The sequence below is a fragment of the Macrotis lagotis genome, chromosome 2 (assembly GCF_037893015.1).
Source record: "Macrotis lagotis isolate mMagLag1 chromosome 2, bilby.v1.9.chrom.fasta, whole genome shotgun sequence".
Classification (NCBI taxonomy): Eukaryota; Metazoa; Chordata; class Mammalia; order Peramelemorphia; family Peramelidae; genus Macrotis; species Macrotis lagotis.
Window position 1 is genome coordinate 73,797,262 of NC_133659.1, and position 17,242 is coordinate 73,814,503.

The 17,242-nt window shown below is 36.1% G+C and overlaps 1 protein-coding gene across 8 annotated transcripts in view; it reads left to right on the forward strand.

Moving 5' to 3' along the window:
• Positions 1-17,242, forward strand: part of AXDND1 (axonemal dynein light chain domain containing 1) — a 134,798-nt gene that overhangs the window by 25,127 nt on the left and 92,429 nt on the right. For 7 of the 8 annotated variants that reach the window (XR_012475612.1, XR_012475613.1, XR_012475614.1 and 4 more), the window contains 3 exons: positions 9,886-10,007; positions 10,620-10,760; positions 15,036-15,140. Coding sequence is in view for 1 of the 8 variants with exons in the window: in XM_074222149.1 (XP_074078250.1) it covers positions 9,886-10,007; positions 10,620-10,760; positions 15,036-15,140 (368 nt within the window). In the remaining 7 variants the exon portion in view is untranslated. The remainder of the gene's footprint in view (positions 1-9,885; positions 10,008-10,619; positions 10,761-15,035; positions 15,141-17,242) is intronic. The other variant, XR_012475611.1, reaches the window with a different exon arrangement.

Here is a 17,242-nt window from a genome sequence, read left to right on the forward strand (position 1 = left end):
AGAAAGCAGTGACAAATTACCTACAAGGGGAGTCTCAAAGGATTCTATGAATTGGACTCAAATCCAAAATCTCATAGAAGAGATTATAAAAGAATTTAAAAACCAAAGAAAAGAGGAAGAAAAAATGGAAAAAAAGAAATGAGAACATGCAGAAAAAATATGAAAAAATTATGACCAAAGACCAAAATTATGAAAACATTATGATCAAAGAAATCAACTCCTTTAAAAGTAAAAGTAACCAACTTGGAAAAGAATGTAACTCTTCAAAAAATAAAATTGACCTACTCATCTAAAGCTCAAATCAGCCAACTGGAAAGGGAATGCCACTCGGCAAATAAGTAAAATTAACCAGCAGGGAAAGGAAACATAAAAGTTAACTGAAGAAAATAAAACCCTAAAAATTAGAATTGGACAAGTAGAAACTAATGAATCTATGAGATACCACAATTCCATCAAACAAAATCAAAAGGCTGAAAAAATTGAAGAAAATGTAAAATTCCTTTTAGGAAAAGCAAATGACCTGAAAAATAGTTCCAGGAAAGATAATTTATGAATTATTGATCAGAAAGCCCAGATCAAAAAATGAACCTGCAAAATATCTTAAAGGAAATTATCAGGGAAAACTGTCACAATATATTAGTTCAAGAAGACAAAATAGAACCTTGAAAGAATACACAGAACACCTCTAGAAAGAGACCACAGGGGGCAGCTAGGTGGTACAGTGGATAGAACACCAGCCCTGGAGTCAGGAGTATCTGAGTTCAAATCTAGCCTCAGACACTTAATAATTACCTAGCTGTGTGGCCTTGGGCAAGCCACTTAACCCCATTGCCTTGCAAAAACCTTAAAAAAAGAGAGACCACAAGATAAAAACTCCAAGCAATATCATAGCCAAATTCCAGTCTCAAATGAAAAAGAAAATATTTTAAGCAACTTAAAAGAAGCAATTTAAATACAAAGGAAGCCCAGTCAGATTTATACAGGACTTATCAGCCTCAACATCTTGAAATATGATACTTTGGAGGGCTAAGGACCTTGGATTACAACCAAGAATTTACTATCCTGCAAAATTCAACATATTCTGTCAGGAAAAGATGGAGGTTCAGTGAAATAGAAGACTTCCAAAATTTCCTGATAAAAAGACCAGAACTGAACAGAATTTGATCTTTGAATACAAGATTCGAGAGATACATAAAAAGGTAAATGGAAAAGAGAAAAAAAAAAACAAATGTTAGTCAAGAACATTAAATTGTATACAACCCTCCAAGGAAAGATAACATGTGTAACTTCTGAGAATTGTTTTTCTCTTAAGAGTTAAAGTGTTGAATACAGTTGAAGAGATTGTACCTAGAGAGTGGGGTATGATTGGTTCTTTTCCTTCATTTAGTGGCCAACTATGACTGATGAGATCAATTTGAGCTCAAAATGCATAAATAGTTCAGGTGAACACCTGAGGGACTTACTCTAAACTTATAAATCTCACATTTCCTTTGAACTACTTTAATTCTGCCTTGCTCATAGAGTTCAGCACTTTCTCTATTGAGGGCACCCTATGCTGGGTGGTCCTGTGTCAGTGTCTACCAGGCCTTAAAATTAATTCTAAAGTTCTCTCTTAAGAGAACTTAGGGTGGGGGCAGCTGGGTGGTGCAGTGGATAGAGCACCAGCCCTGGAATCAGGAGTACCTGAGTTCAAATTTTGCCTCAGACACTTAATAATTACCTAGCTGTGTGGCCTTGGGTAAGCAGCTTAACCCCATTGCCTTGCAAAAATCTTCAAAAAAAAAAAAAAGAACTCAGGGTGTTTAGAGACTCTATACATAATTAAATCATAAGTGATTTACTTTACTAGGTACTTAGAGGTTTGTCTACTCTAGGGGCAGAGGGTAGGAACTACTTAGAAGGGGTTGGACATACAGAGATTAGGAAGTGATCTTACCCTTTTTTCAGAAAAATTTTATTTATTTTGAGTTTTACAATTTTTCCCCCATTCTTGCTTCCCTCCCCCCACCCCCCAAGAAAGTATTCTGTTACTCTTTACATTGTTTCCATGGTATACATCAATCTCAGTTGAATGCCATGAGAGAGAAATTGTATCCTTAAGGAAGAAAAATAAAGTATGAGATAGTAAAATTACCTAATAAGATAATTTTTTTTCTTCTAATTTAAAGGTAATAGTCCTTGGTCTTTGTTCAAACTCCACAGTTATTTCTCTGGATACGGATAATATTTTCCATTAAAGACAGCCCAAAATTGTCCCTGATTGTTGCACTGATGGAATGAACAAGTCCATCAAGGTTGATTATCACCCCCCCCCAATGGGAAGTGATCTTATCCTTACTTTAGTTAATGAGGGTTTTAATATCCTGGTTTGGATGCTGGGAGAGAGTGTACCTGATAACTTAATTTTATGTAGTGTTATGGTGTACTACAGAGATGGAGGGAGAGAGTATACATGAAAACAACATGAAGAAGTTTTGCTTAGCTTGATGCTTTACTTAGGTGGGAGTATACTTGGGGTAGGGTATAAATGGTTCATGAAATGATTTGACTTTGTATGATGCTTTGGCTCATGAGCATTGTGTGTCCATGGAGGGTACTTGTAAAGGGGGAAAGGTATAAAGTGATTATAATGTGATGTTATTCATGATTCTTGAGAAATGTATTTCTTTCTTTCTTTCTTTTTTTTTTTTAGGTTTTTTGGCAAGGCAAATGGGGTTAAGTGGCTTGCCCAAGGCCACACAGCTAGGTAATTATTAAGTGTCTGAGACCAGATTTGAACCCAGGTGCTCCTGACTCCAAGGCTAGTGCTTTATCCACTATGCCACCTAGCCGCCAAAGTGTATTTCTTTAAAAAATTTTTTTTTAATTTAAGGCAATGGGGTGAAGTGACCTACCCAAGGTCACAAAAACTAGGCAATTATTAAGTGTCTGAGGTCAAATTTGAACTCAGGTCCTCCTGACTCTAGGGACAGTGCTCTGTCCACTGGGCTACCTAGTTGCCCCAGAAGTATATTTCTAATGGTAGAGGTAAGAGTACTTAGTGACCATGAGGCAATGCTGTTTATCAATCAAGCAACCAGTCAATCAACTTTTTGTAATTATAAATATATTATATAATTGAGGGTAAAAAGGGATTTTGCTCAGAGAGGGAATAACATACATTCCCAATTGGGTTTAAAAAATCCATCCTACCCTACAGGAAAGTGGGGGAGGGGCAAGGGAAAGAAAAGGAAGGGACTAATAAAAGGAATGGCAAAGATGTAAGTGAGAGTAAATTTAAAGTTAAAATTTAAAAGAACAGTTAAATGGGAAAGAGAAAAATATTAGTGAGGAAGAATGAGAGGAAAGGAAAGAGAAAAGTACAAAGGGGGAAAGATAGCATGAAGGGAAATACAGAATAATAATTTTTTTGGTTTCATTTTTTTAATTTTACAATTTTTCCTCCAATCTCGCTTCCCCCCCCCCCACAGAAGACAGTCTGATAGTCTTCACAATGTTTCCATGCTACACACTGATCAAAACTAAATGTGTTGAGAGAGAACTCATATCCTTAAGGAAAAAATAAAATATAAGAGATAGCAAAATTACATAATAAGATACCTTTTTTTTAAAAAAAAATTAATGGCAATAGTCTTTGATCTTTGTTTAAATTCCACAATTCTTTCTTTGGATGCATTGCAGATACCCTAAAATTGTCCCTGATTATTGCACTGATAAAATGAGCAAGTCCATTAAGATTGATCATCAACTCCATGTTGCTGTTAGGGTGTACAATGTTTGTCTGGTTCTGCTCATCTTGCTTAGCATCAGTTCATGCAAATCCTTCCAGGCTTCTCTGAATTCCCATCTCTTCTGGTTTCTAATAGAACAATAGTGCAGAATAGTAATCTTAACTGTAAATGTGAATGGGATGAACTCACCCATATAGCAGAAGAGGATAGCAAAATGGATTAAAAAAGAGAATCCTATAATATGTTGTTTACAAGAAACACATTTGAAGCAGAGAGATACACACAGGGTAAAGGTAAAAGGCTGGAGCAAAATATATTATGCTTCAGTGGAAGTAAAAAATAATCAGGGATAGTGATCCTGATCTGGACAAAGAAATGAAAGCAAAAAATTAGATCTCATTAAAAGGGATAAGGAAGAAAACTACATCATATTTTTATTTTTATTTGCAAGGCAATGGGGTTAAGTGGCTTGCCCAAGGCCACACAGCTGGGTAATTATTAAGTGTCTGAGGCCAAATTTGAACCCAGGTACTCCTGACTTCAGGGCCGGTGTTCTATCCACTGTTCTACCTAGCCGCCCCAAAACTACATCATCTTAAAAGGCATCATAGACAATGAAGTTATATCATCATTAAACACATATACACCTAGTAGTATAGCATCCAAATTTTTAGAGGAGAAGCTGAATGAATTGCTAGGAGACATAAACAGCAAAACTATAATAGTGCAGGATCTCAACGTCCTTCTCTCAGAACTAAATAAATCTAACTACAAAATAAACAAGGAAGTTAAGAAGATGAATGAAATCTAAGAAAACATAGACATGATAGCCCCCTAAAGAAAATTGAATGGGGATAGGAAAAAACATACCTTCTTGCTGTACATGGCACCCATACATACCAAAATTGACCATATACTGAGGCATAAAAACCTTACAATCAAATGCAGAAAGATGAAGAAGAAATAATGCATGTCAGAGCATGATGTAATAAAAATGTAATAAAGGGCCTTGTAAAGATAAACCAAAAATTAATTGAAAACTAATTTATTTTTTTGTTTTCATTTTTGCAAGACAATAGGGTTAAGTACCTAGCCCAAAGTCACACAAATCCATCTGAGGCTGCATTTGAATTAGGTCCTTCTGATTCCAGGATTGGTGCTCTATTCACGGTGCCACCTAGCTGCCCCTAAATAACTTAACTTTAAAGAATGAGTCAATCAAGTGGCAAATCATAGAAATAATCATTTCATCCAAGAAAATGACAACAATGAGACATCATACAAAAATTTATGGGATTAAGCCAAAGCAGTTTTTAGGTGAAATTATATATCTCTAAATACTTATTGAATAAAATAGAGAGGAGATCAATGAATGTTTATAGTATGGAAATATAAAAATTAGAAAAAAGAACAAATTAAAGATCCCCAATGAAATACCAAATTAGAAATCCTGAAAATCAAAGGAAAGATTAATAAAACTGAAGCAAGAAAACCATTGATCTAATAAATAAAACTAAGAATTTGTTTTATAAAAAAGCCAATAAAATAGATAAATCTTTAGTTAATCTGACTAAAAAACATACCAAATTACTAGTATCAAAAATGAAAACGATGAACTGACCACCAATGAGAAGGAAATTAGAGATAATTTAGAGCTATTTTGCCTAACTGGCAAAAAATTTGATAAACTGAGTGAAATGGATGAATATTTGCAAAAATGCAAAATGCCCTGATTAACAGGAGAAATAAAATACTTAAGTAAACCCATTTCAGAAAAAGAAATTGAAGAAATCACTGATAAACTTAACTAAGAAAAACTCTCCCGGTCCAGATGGATTAACAAGTGAATTCTACCAAACATTTAAGGAACAATTAATTACAATTCTATACAATCTATTTTAAAAAAATAGGAGAAGGGCAGCTAGGTGGCATAGTGGATAAAGCACTGGCCCTGGAATCAGGAGTACCTGGGTTCAAATCTGGTCTCAGACACTTAATAACTACCTAGCTGTGTGGCCTTGGGCAAGCCACTTAGCCCTATTGCCTTGCAAAAATCTAAAACCTAAAAAAAATGAATGAATGAATGAATGAATAAATGAATGAACGAACGAAGGAAGGAAGGAAGTCTTCCAGATTCCTTTTATGACACCAACATGGTGCTAATATCTATATTAGGAAGAGTCAAAACAAAGAGAAAATTATGGATCATTCTGCCTAATGACATTGATGCAAAAATCTTAAATAAAATTTTAGCAGACAGATTACAGCAAGGATTTGATCAGGCAGGATTTATACAAAGTAGGCAGGAAAACACAACATAATTGAACATATCAATAACAAAACCAATAGAAATTATATGATTTTCTCAATGGATGGTAAAAAAAACCTTTGACAAAAAACATCAATTCCTATTAAAAACACAAGAGAACATAGGAATAAATGGAGTTTTCCTTAAAATAATAAGTACTGCCTAAGACCATCAACAGATATGTAAAAGGGATAAACGGAGTATTTCCTATAACAGCAGGGATGAAACAAGGATGCCAATTATAACCATTACTGTTCAATATAGTATTAGAAATGTTAACTTTAGCAAAAGAGAAGAGAAGAAAAAGAAAATAATTAAAACCAGCAATGAGGAAGAAGAACTTTAACTCTTTGTAGATGATATGATAATATACTTAGATAACCCTAGAAAATCATCTAAAAACTATTTCAAACATTAACAAATTCAACAGAGTAGCAGTATATAAAATAAACCCACATAAATCATCAGCATTTCTATATATGAACAACAAAGCCCAAGGGCAAGAGATAGAAAGAGAAATTCTATTTAAAATAATTGCAGACACCATAAAATACTTGGAAATTGACAAGACAATCCCAAGAGAAACCTGGAAACTGAACACAATTACAAAGCACTATTCACACAAAGTCAGATCTCAACAATTGGAAAAATGTCAATTGCTCATGATTGTGTTAATATAATACTCCAAATTAAATTACTTATTTAGTGCTATACCAATCAAAGTATCAAATAACTGTTTTACTGAGCTAGGAAAAATAGTAATAAAATTAATCTGGAGCAACAAAAGGGCAAGAAGAGCAAGGAAACTGATGGAAAAAAATGTAAAGGAAGATGGCCTAGCTCTACCAGATCTAAAACTATAAAGCAGCTGTCATCAAAACTGTCTAGTACTGGTTAAGAAATAGAGTAATGGGGGTGGCTAGGTGGCGCAGTGGATAGAGCATTGACCTCGGAGTCAGGAATACCTGAGTTCAAATCTGGCCTCAGACACTTAATAATTACCTAGCTGTGTGGCCTTGGGCAAGCCACTTAACCCCTACCTTTCAAAAACTAAAAAAAAAAAAAAAAAAATGGATCAATGGATTAGAATAGGTATAAAAGAAACGGAAATGACTATAGTAATCTATTGTTTGACAAATCCAAAGATAACAGCTTCTGGGATAAGAGCTCACTATTTGACATAAATTTTTGGGAAAACTGGAAAATGGGTACAGGATTCAGACATAAAGAGCAATTTAACATGAACAACTTAACAAATCAAGAAATACTCTTATCTGAATTTCAGATCTATGGAAAGAGGAGAAATTTATGACCAAATGCAAAATGGGTGATTTTGACTATATTAAAACTAATGCTATCAAGATTAAAAGAAAATCAGAAAGATGGGAAACAATTTTCATAGCTAGGGATTCTGATAAATGTCTCATTTCTAAAATATATTGAGAATTGAATCAAATTTATAAGGTTCAACTCATTGTTCAACTCATTCAACAATTGATAAATGGTCAAAGGACATGAAAAGGCAGTTTTTAAATGAAGAAATTAAAGCTATGAAAAAATACAGATTAAAACAACTATGAGGTACTACTTTACAACTATCAAATTGGCAAAGTTGAGAAAAAGGGGAAATGATCAATGTTGGAGAGATTGTGGGAGGACTGAGACAAATGTATTTTTTTCTTTTTTTTTTTTTAGATTTTGTAAGGCAATGGGGTTAAGTGGTTTGCCCAAGGCCACACGACTAGGTAATTATTAAATGTCTGAGGCCGGATTTGAACTCAGGTACTCCTGACTCCAAGGCCAGTGCTCTATCCATTGTGCCACCTAGCTGCCCCACATTAATGTATTATTGATGAAGTATCCAAACATTCTGGAGAGCAATATGGATTTATGCCCAAAGAACAATAAAACAAAAAAAAACATTCCCTTTGACCCAACAATGCCAGTACTAGACCTATATCCATAAGAATTCATAAAAAGTGGAAAAATTCCCACTTGTTACAAAATATTCATAGCAGCTCTTTTTTTTTAGTGACAAAGAATTGGAAATTGAGGGAATGCCCATCAATTGGGGAATGACTGAACAAGTTATGCTATATGAATGTTATGGAAACCATGAATGACCAAACTCTAGAGAAGCATGGAAAGTATTATTGGAACTGATGCTGAGAGAAGGGAGTAGAACCAAGAGAACATTGTATACATTAACAACATTGTGAGTTGATCAACTTTGAGGTATTCAGCTCCTCTCAGCAATTTTGAGAACTAGGACAACCCTGGGAGATCAGTTATGGATCAAAAACAAACTAAAAAAAACAAACTAAAGAATCTGAATGTACACTATGTTCATTTTTCCAAAAAATTCTCTTATGTTTTTCTTTCCTATTCCATGGTTTTCTTTCTTTCCCTTAGTCCTAATTCCTCATTATAGAAAATGAATAATATGTAAACATAAAATGTACATGCACAGTGTTTACTAGACTGTTTGCCACTGAGGGAAAGGGGGTGGGAAGGGAGGGTGGAAGAAAATTACATAACATAAATATGCATGTGAATGAATGTTGAAAAACTTTCATAACATGTAATTGGAATAATAAAATAATCAATAAGAGGTAACAGTCTAATGTTCATAGACTAATGCTTTTCTAGCTGTGAAAAAAGTTGTAGTATGAAAGTGAGCCTTGATGTTACCCAGAGAAGCTGACAAAAGGGTTATAATAATGTGAATCTTGGAATATAACCAACTGAAATGTGAAAATGTCCACAAAGAATCTCTTTTCTTTCATTCCATCTACAAAATGGAACAGACTTAGAAATCTCTGCTTTGATGAATATTCTTCCTCCCCCTCCCCCTGCCAGTTCACAGCTTCCTTAATTAAATGTACAGGAATAAGAGTAATAGTAATAATAGTAAAAACAAAATAGCTTACATTTATATAATTCTTTAGGGTTTGTAAAGTGCTTCTGTATATACATCATCTCTTGCCTCATTGGGTAGAGCAGGGGTGGGGAAATTCTGGATCTGCAGGCTATACAAGGCTGGTGAAATCATTTGGTCCACCAAGGCAATCAAAGACAGGACTTGAAATTCAATAAATCCAGGAGTTTATAAAGATTGGGATTTTTAAGTTGATAATTTTGTATGACCCTCAAATGATGCTATAAATATCCAAATGGCCCTTGGCAGAAAAAAAGGATCCCTACCCCTGGGGCAGAGGAGAGACCATCCAAAACACCAAGAAGAAGGAGACTGGGTTTCTATTTTCCTCTCTTTGCTTTGTCTGTGACCTTGGATGAATCACTTAAATTCTATGGGACTAATTTCATTCATTTGTAAAAGGAAGATAATGAAATCTTACCTGTTTAAAAGAAGGAAATTGAATTAGACTGCTATTTTAAGGACTGGACAGTATAGTGGAAAGAACCCTGGATTGAGGATGGGATGAGAGTACATGGGCACTAGTTCTTACTCATTTCTTGGCCAAGTTTTTCAATACTTCTCTATCTCAGATTTCACACTGTTAAATGGGAAGGCAGGGGAGGATTCAAAATTTTAAGATTCTATTTTGGGGCAGCTAGGTGGTGCAATGGATAGAGCACTGGCCAGAGCGATGGCCCTGGAGTCAGACACTTAATAATTGCCTAGCTGTGTGACATTGGGTAAGTCACTTACCTCCATTGCCTTGAAGACCCCCCCTCCAAAAAAATTATATTTTGTTTCACGAAGGAAAAAAAAATCTAACAAAAGGAATGTCTTATTTTTAGCATCTCTAACAATCTTTCTTCAGGGACTTTGTAAGATAAAGTCTTTAATGATGCTCTAATCTGTTACTTATTTTCCACCAGATGCACAAACTTCTTGAACTGTTGAAGACTGAACAGAATATTTACAATACGGCCTTTCATGAAATCATTCGACAAATCACCGTGGAGTGCTCTGAAAGAGGAGAACTCTTGTCTGATATAAGGTCAGAACTTTGTCCTTTATTTCCCAAATAAGATTATTGTTGAATTGTTTTGATTCTCCTTTGCAGAGCTTAGTTTCAGATTGTCAAAACTTCCATTGACTGAATCTCTGATATGTCTTCCTGGAACAAAGTATGGAGAGAATCTCTTGGTTACCTGAAATGGTGACATTCCAAATATTCCTTGTTAAATTCAATTAAATTGTTAAATTTCTTGTTAACCAAAGCACCTCATTATCTTGGCACAGGCTGCCTTTAGCAAAAATGAGATTCTCCTGTAATAAGTTTGTGGTTCAGCAGCACATTCCTAGGTTGTCCATTTATTTGTTTAGCTATTCCTCAATTGATGGATACCCTCTTAATTTCCAGTTGTTTACTACACCAAAAAACTTTTATGTTTTTCTCCATCTGGATCCTTTATTAGAATTATTCTATTTGCTTGTTTAAGAATTGTACTCTTAAAAGCTTCTCATCACTCCTACCATGGCATCCCCTGATTTCAGTCCAGTAGGACATACATGCATATAGGAATTTCTATTCTCTCCCTCTATTATCTTCTATTCTCTTGCACACATTCCTTAAAATATCTCTTAGTCACTCTAAACTCCTTCCCAGACAGAGGTATGTGAATTTGCTTGATCAAATAGCTCGGCAGATGATTGAATTTTACAAGGATATGGTGGCCCAACGCATAATGGACAAGCGCATCATTGAAGAATTATATAACTTCAAGAAGGTTATCGAAGAGTTAAGCAGGTATGACCTATGGAAAACCTCTTTTTGGAGAGAAATAAAAATATTCAGGTAAAGTAGAATCATGAAAGATGATGGCCACTTAAAATAGAGAATGGAATTGGGAAAATAATAATGTCACATTTATATAAATCTTTTGATTTCATAATGTCTTTTCTTTAAAACCTTCTTATAAGGTGGGTATAAATGAGAATATGTGGAAAAAAAGATGACATGAAGCTAAGTATTCTGCCTTGATGGCTCTTTCTCTCCTTTGGAAATAGTCACACTTTTGCTGATTTTGGCATTTGGTCATCTTGTTGTGACAGTTGTCTTAAATTGAAATTACAGAAGAAATTATTATGTTTGGTTTTGATATGAGCTGTATTGTCTATTTTCAAGCTTTATTCCTTTTAAAAATATTTTATTAGTTTTCTAATTAATACAATAGTAGTTTCTACCTATCATTTTTTGTAAGGTTTTGAATTTTACAATTTTCCCCCCTCCCTTCCCTCCCCCTACCCCCCACAGAAGGCAGTCTGATAATCTTTACATTGTTTCCATACTATACATTGATTGAAATTGAATGTGATCAGAGAGAAATCATATCCTTGAGAAAATAAAATATTAGAGATAGCAAAATTATGTTATACATAAGACATTTAAAAAAATAATTGAAGGTAATAGACTTTGATCTTTGTTTAAACTCCACAATTCTTTCTCTGGATATAGATGGTATTCTCCATTGCAGGTACTCTAAAATTGTCCCTTATTATTGCATTGATGAAATGAGCAAGTCCATTAAGGTTGCTCATCACTCCTATGTTGCTGTAGGGTGTACAATGTTCTTCTGATTCTGCTCCTCTTGCCCAACATTAGTTCATGCTTTTCAGGCTTCTCTGAATTCCCATCCCTCCTGGTTTCTAATGGAACACAATAGTGTTCCATATCATACATATAACACAGTTTGTTCTACCATTCCCCAACTGATGGACATTCACTTTCCATTTCTTTGCTACCACAGACAGAGCTGCTATGAATATTTTTGTACAATGGTGTTTATCCTTTTGCATAATCTCTTCAGGGTATAGACCCAGTAGTGTATTGCTGGATCAAAGGATATGCAAATTTTTATTGCCTCTTGGGCATAAGCTGTTCTCCAGAAAGGTTGGATGAATGCACAGCTCCACCAACAATGCATTATTATCCCAGATTTCCCACATCCCTTCCAACATTGAGTATTGACCTTTCTGGTCCTATTGGCCAATCTGATAGGTGTGAGATGGTACCTCAGAGCTGCTTTAATTTGTACTTCTCTAATCAGTAATGATTTAGAGTAATTTTTCATGTGACTGGATAGTTTTGATTCCCTCATCTGTAAATTAGCTTTGCATACTAAGATTTATTTCAAATGACTTCAACTAGTTCTCACTTGGGTGCCTTGAGTTTTTTGGGGGGCGGGGTTTGGCAAGGCAAATGGGGTTAAGTGGCTTGCCCAAGGCCACAAGGCTAAGTAACTATTAAGTGTCTGAGGCTAGATTTGAACTTAAGTTCTCCTGATTCCAGGGCTGGTGCTCTATCCACTGTACCACCTAACCACCCTGGTGCCTTGAGTTTTACTAGAGCAGAACTTTATCTGTACATGAATGCTGAGAAGGGAGAAGGAGTAGAAGTAATAAATGAGGAAATAAGAATTGACAGCCCCTTTTGGTGCCCTTGGGCAGATAAAACACCCTGGATCCACATTAGTTTTGTTATTTGGGAAATTTATTTAAAAAATGATAAATCAAAATGATGATGATGTTCTTTCTTAGTTTGACTGACCCCTTCCTCCCAGCCAGAGCAAGGCTCATGAAACAGAGTCAAACCTTGCACCTTTCTTTCCTGCTATATACCAGTGCCTCACCTCAACACTTTTCTTCTTGAATGTATGTAGCCCTTTTTTCACCAATAAGGAAAAACAGTTCAAAAGCAATTGGGGGGGGGGGTGCGGCTAGGTGGCGTAGTGGATAAAGCACCAGTCCTGGAGTCAGGAGTACCTGAGTTCAAATTCGGCCTCAGACACTTAATAGTTGCTTGGTTGTGTGACCTTGGGCAAGTCACTTAACCCCATTGCCTTGCAAAAATACCCAAAAGAAAGCAAAAGCAATTGGGACTGTTTATTTTAAATGAGCCACAAAACTGATTTAGAAAAGAAGTAAACAACTTTTAGAAAAATAGAAAACTCTGTATTTAAATGTCTGTCCTTTCAAATGGAAAGGGCAGGGAGTGAAAAACTGCACTTTATTAACTATTTGAATCCTTGACCAGGAGACAGTTTGCCAACAGTTGGGCTCTTTCCTCAATCTGGTTATAGCCAACATGAACCCAAGTGTGCATAGATTCTAGCTGAGGTGGCAGAGCCAGGTTTGCTCACCATCCATGCTCTCTCCTCTACCAGCAACTGTGCCTTGGTTTAGCCCACCTGCCTAGACAGTTTCTACCAGCATAGGGCTTCTGTGAATGCTACAGCTTCTTGGAGCCACAGGTAAGAGTTGAGTGACAGGTGGATACCAAAGGTGGATGAGCAGCCAGAGGGCCCAGTTCTCCTTGAACACCTCATAGACCCCCCCAACTTGTGGATGAGTTAGGAGGATGTCTACCCCAAGCATGTAAAGAATTTCCCTGGGGAAATAGATGGATGAGAACAGTTTGTTCCAGTGGTCACAAGGGAGACTGATGCAGGCAAGTGGAGTGCTCAGAGCTTGATTAGACATCAAAGCCACCAAGGGCCATCATCAGGTCATCTCTTATCCTTCCTCTGGATTTCGAAACTCAGGAACAGAGAGTGAAGCTTGATGACTCTGCACAGCTCTGCCTTGCTTAAATCCAATTCACAGGATGTCATCATCCTCTTGGAAAACAAAGGATGAACAACAACATATCTATAATTTTGCCCAAGATCACATAGTTGATAAGTTACAGGGCTGGTTTTTGATCCCCATTCCTCTGACATTAAACCCAGTATTCATTTCACAATATCAGGTCACTAGGATTTAGTTTTGCATATTCAGATCACTGTGCTACCCTTATGTCATGGAGCTCTTGAGGTGATGTATGTAATAGGCTTTTACACTGCAAATTTTACACATTTTATTGATGAAGGGATGATAGATGGTAACTGAGAGAATATTTTCAAGACTTTTTTTTTTTTTTTTAGTTTTTGCAAGGCAAATGTGGTTAAGTGGCTTGCCCAAGGCCACACAGCTAGGTAATTAAGTGTCTGAGCAGATTTGAACCCAGGTACTCCTGACTCCAGGGCTGGTGCTTTATCCACTGCACCACCTAGCCACCCCTGAGAGAATATTTTCAGACCCAGCTAGGTGCTGCAGTAGATAGAGCACCAGCCCTGGAGTCAGGAGGACCTGAGTTCAAATAATTACCTTAATAATTATCTAGCTGTGTGATCTTGGACAAATCACTTAATCCCACCACCTTGCTAAAATCAAAAGCTTAAAAAAAAAAAAGGAAAGAAACTGCTGAAAATGAATTTGAGTCTTCTCACTATTACAATTGGAATGATAAGAAGTTAAGAATTAATTTGCTAGTTTTTAAAACTATATATTCTTTTCAAAAATTGGGAAAATAGAAAATGAAGCCAATTCATTAGGGACATAGACCAAGAGTTCAGAATTGAAATGTAACTACCCATAATATATCCACTGTTTCCGAGAATGGCATGTTAAATAACATATTTTTGATAGTCACAGTCATGGGATCTAGCAAAGTCTGCTTTTGTGCAGCTTTTAAAACATTTTTTGCATGTCTGGAAATAAAAGCACCATATTATTATTATTCAGTCATCCCTGACTCTTTGTGATCCCATTTGGAGTTTTCTTTTTTGGCAGGGTAGTGGGATTAAGTGACTTGCCCAAGGTCATACAGCTAGGTAATTATTATGTGGAGTTTTCTTGACAAAGATCCTGGAGTGGTTTGTCTTCTCCTTCTCCAGCACATTTTACAAATGAGGCAAAAAGGTGAAGTGGCTTGCCTAGGGTCCCACAACTAATGAGTGTCCAAGACCAGATTTGAACTCATGCTTTATCTCTATCCACAGCTCCATACTACTGCCCCCATTATTGCTATTTGACCTCTAATCCCTTCTGACTCTAAGCCTATACTTCTAGGCTCAAAAGTGTATGCCATCCCACACAAGTGGATTTCTGTGTGGACATTCTTGTTTTGAGATAAAACAAAAATCCTCCACAGAAACTTTTTTCTGGATCACTGAAGGAAACAACATTTCATCTTTGATTTTAGAGAGCTACTTCTAGTTCGAGAATACGATTCAAAGTTGAAGAAAAAATCAGAGAAGATCCATGAAGAGCTGGTGTTGGCTCTCACAAATGCAAAGAAGAGTGCAAAGTGAGTTTCTTAAATCTTCACTACATTAGGTGGAGAGGGGAGAGGCCAACTGTTTGTTTTTTTTTGTTTTTTTTGTGTGTGTTTTAGTTTTTGCAAGGTAATAGTGTTAAGTGGCTTGCCCAAGGCCACACAACTAGGTAATTATTAAGTGTCTGAGGTTGGATTTGAACTCAGGTACTCCTGACTCCAAGGCCAGTGTTCTATCCACTGTGCCACCTAGTCACCCCCAAGGCCAACTTTTTAAAGCATTTAAAGAATGTTAAAATTTCGAGATAATTCTGTAGGAACTTCATGTATGATTACTCTCTTGAGGTGAGATCAGGATAATGAGTCTTTTTTCCTTTGGGGAAAAGAGACCTGGTTGGTTTTGTGTTAATTATTTTATTAATTGTGTCTTACACACTGTATCTCTTATTTTCTTTCTGTGTTTTACTTGAGTTTACTCTTACTTTATCACATCATTTAGTAATTTTTAGCATTTATATTATCAGAAACTGGCAGGGCAAGGCAAAGCCAAAACTTATAACAGTCAAGACAAAGAAGCAAAAAAATGCAAAATGCAAGGTTACTTTAAGTTAATCATGTTCTCCACAAGATGGAATGAAAGGGAGTCACCACAAGTCTTGGGCACATACAACTATTGTGACCAGATGGAGATAAGCCTTACAATACAAGCCACTTTAATATAAGAGATAATGTTTTAAAAGGACTTAGCATAGTGCCATACAATTGGGGCTTAATAAATCATAATTCCTTCCCCTCCAAAGCAGGCTGAGGCTATGTGAGGACAGTTTCTTATCATAACTTTGTCAAACAGCTCTGTAGCCCCCCTTTCTACCTATGATTTCTCTTGGGTTGTTCCTATCTCCACAGTGTGGTCTTGTGAATGAACAACCTATAAAAGTCTTCTTTGAAATTTTCCCTGCGGTATGAGAGTTCTATTCCTCAGATGATCAAAAGACAGATCCTGATATCCTTTGTTGTTTGTGGACTTTTATTCCGAAATTTAGGATTTGATTGTGGTTGATTAATTTCTAATCCTTTGCCTTTTGTAAGTGGACTCTCAAGCTGTGAAAGCTAGAAAGAGGCTTTAGGAGAATGATCAGTAGGAGAGAGGGTTAGGTCTACCATACCCATGAAGGAGAAGATCCTGGGCCCCTGTCCCTTGAATTGTAGAAGAGACCCTTCAGAAGCTTTGTGAACTGCTCTCCTAGTGTCCATTGGCTACCATTTAATTTATTTCCCCCACTCATAGCTATATTGCAAGCTATCCTTCTTTAAGTAGTTGCTGGAAGAATGTAGAGGAATCTATCAATTCATATGTCTTATTCTTCTCAGTATCTTCTGTTTCTTTTTCTCTTGATGGACCTCCTTCCCCTCTTCCCCCACTTCTATTAAACAAACAAATAATAAAGCACAAAACACTGTTATTTTCTGCTTTAGTAGTTTTTTTCTATCAGATGACAGATCGGTAAGAGTCAGGACAGTATAAAAATATGGATTATTTTAAACAGCATCTGATCTTTATAACATGAAATATTGATTTTGTCTTGAGTCATATTTAAATTGTATTCTGTTATCATCACTGCTTTAGATGTGCAAAGAGATTAACTAGTTATGGTCCCAACTAGCTTATAAGCCCAACTCAGATAATGTCTTCTTCACCAAGTCTTTTCGAAGTTCACATTTGGATGGCAATGTGTCTACTTGATTGATATGAGAGTTGTTGTGGAGATAGAATTGATGAGACTGGCAATGATTTGATATGGTGTGGGACAATGGGAGTGTTGATGATTATAGAATGATTCCTAGCTTGTGAATGTGCTGACTGAAAAGTCTGTCATGTTCCCCCAACAGAAATAGGAGCATTAGAAAGAAGCATAGGTTTTAGGTTGAAATATGAATTCTTTCTGTCCATGTTCAGTTTGAGATATCTAAAGCATGTCCAGGTACAGATATCTAGTAGGTATGGAGATACTAGACTGGGGCTCAGGGGAGAAAAGCCTGGATACATAGATATGGCTTAGACATTTGTTGAAATGATGAGATCATCAGGTGAGAGAAGGTGGAAAGAGAAAGAAAGAAATGCCCCAGGAAGGGTG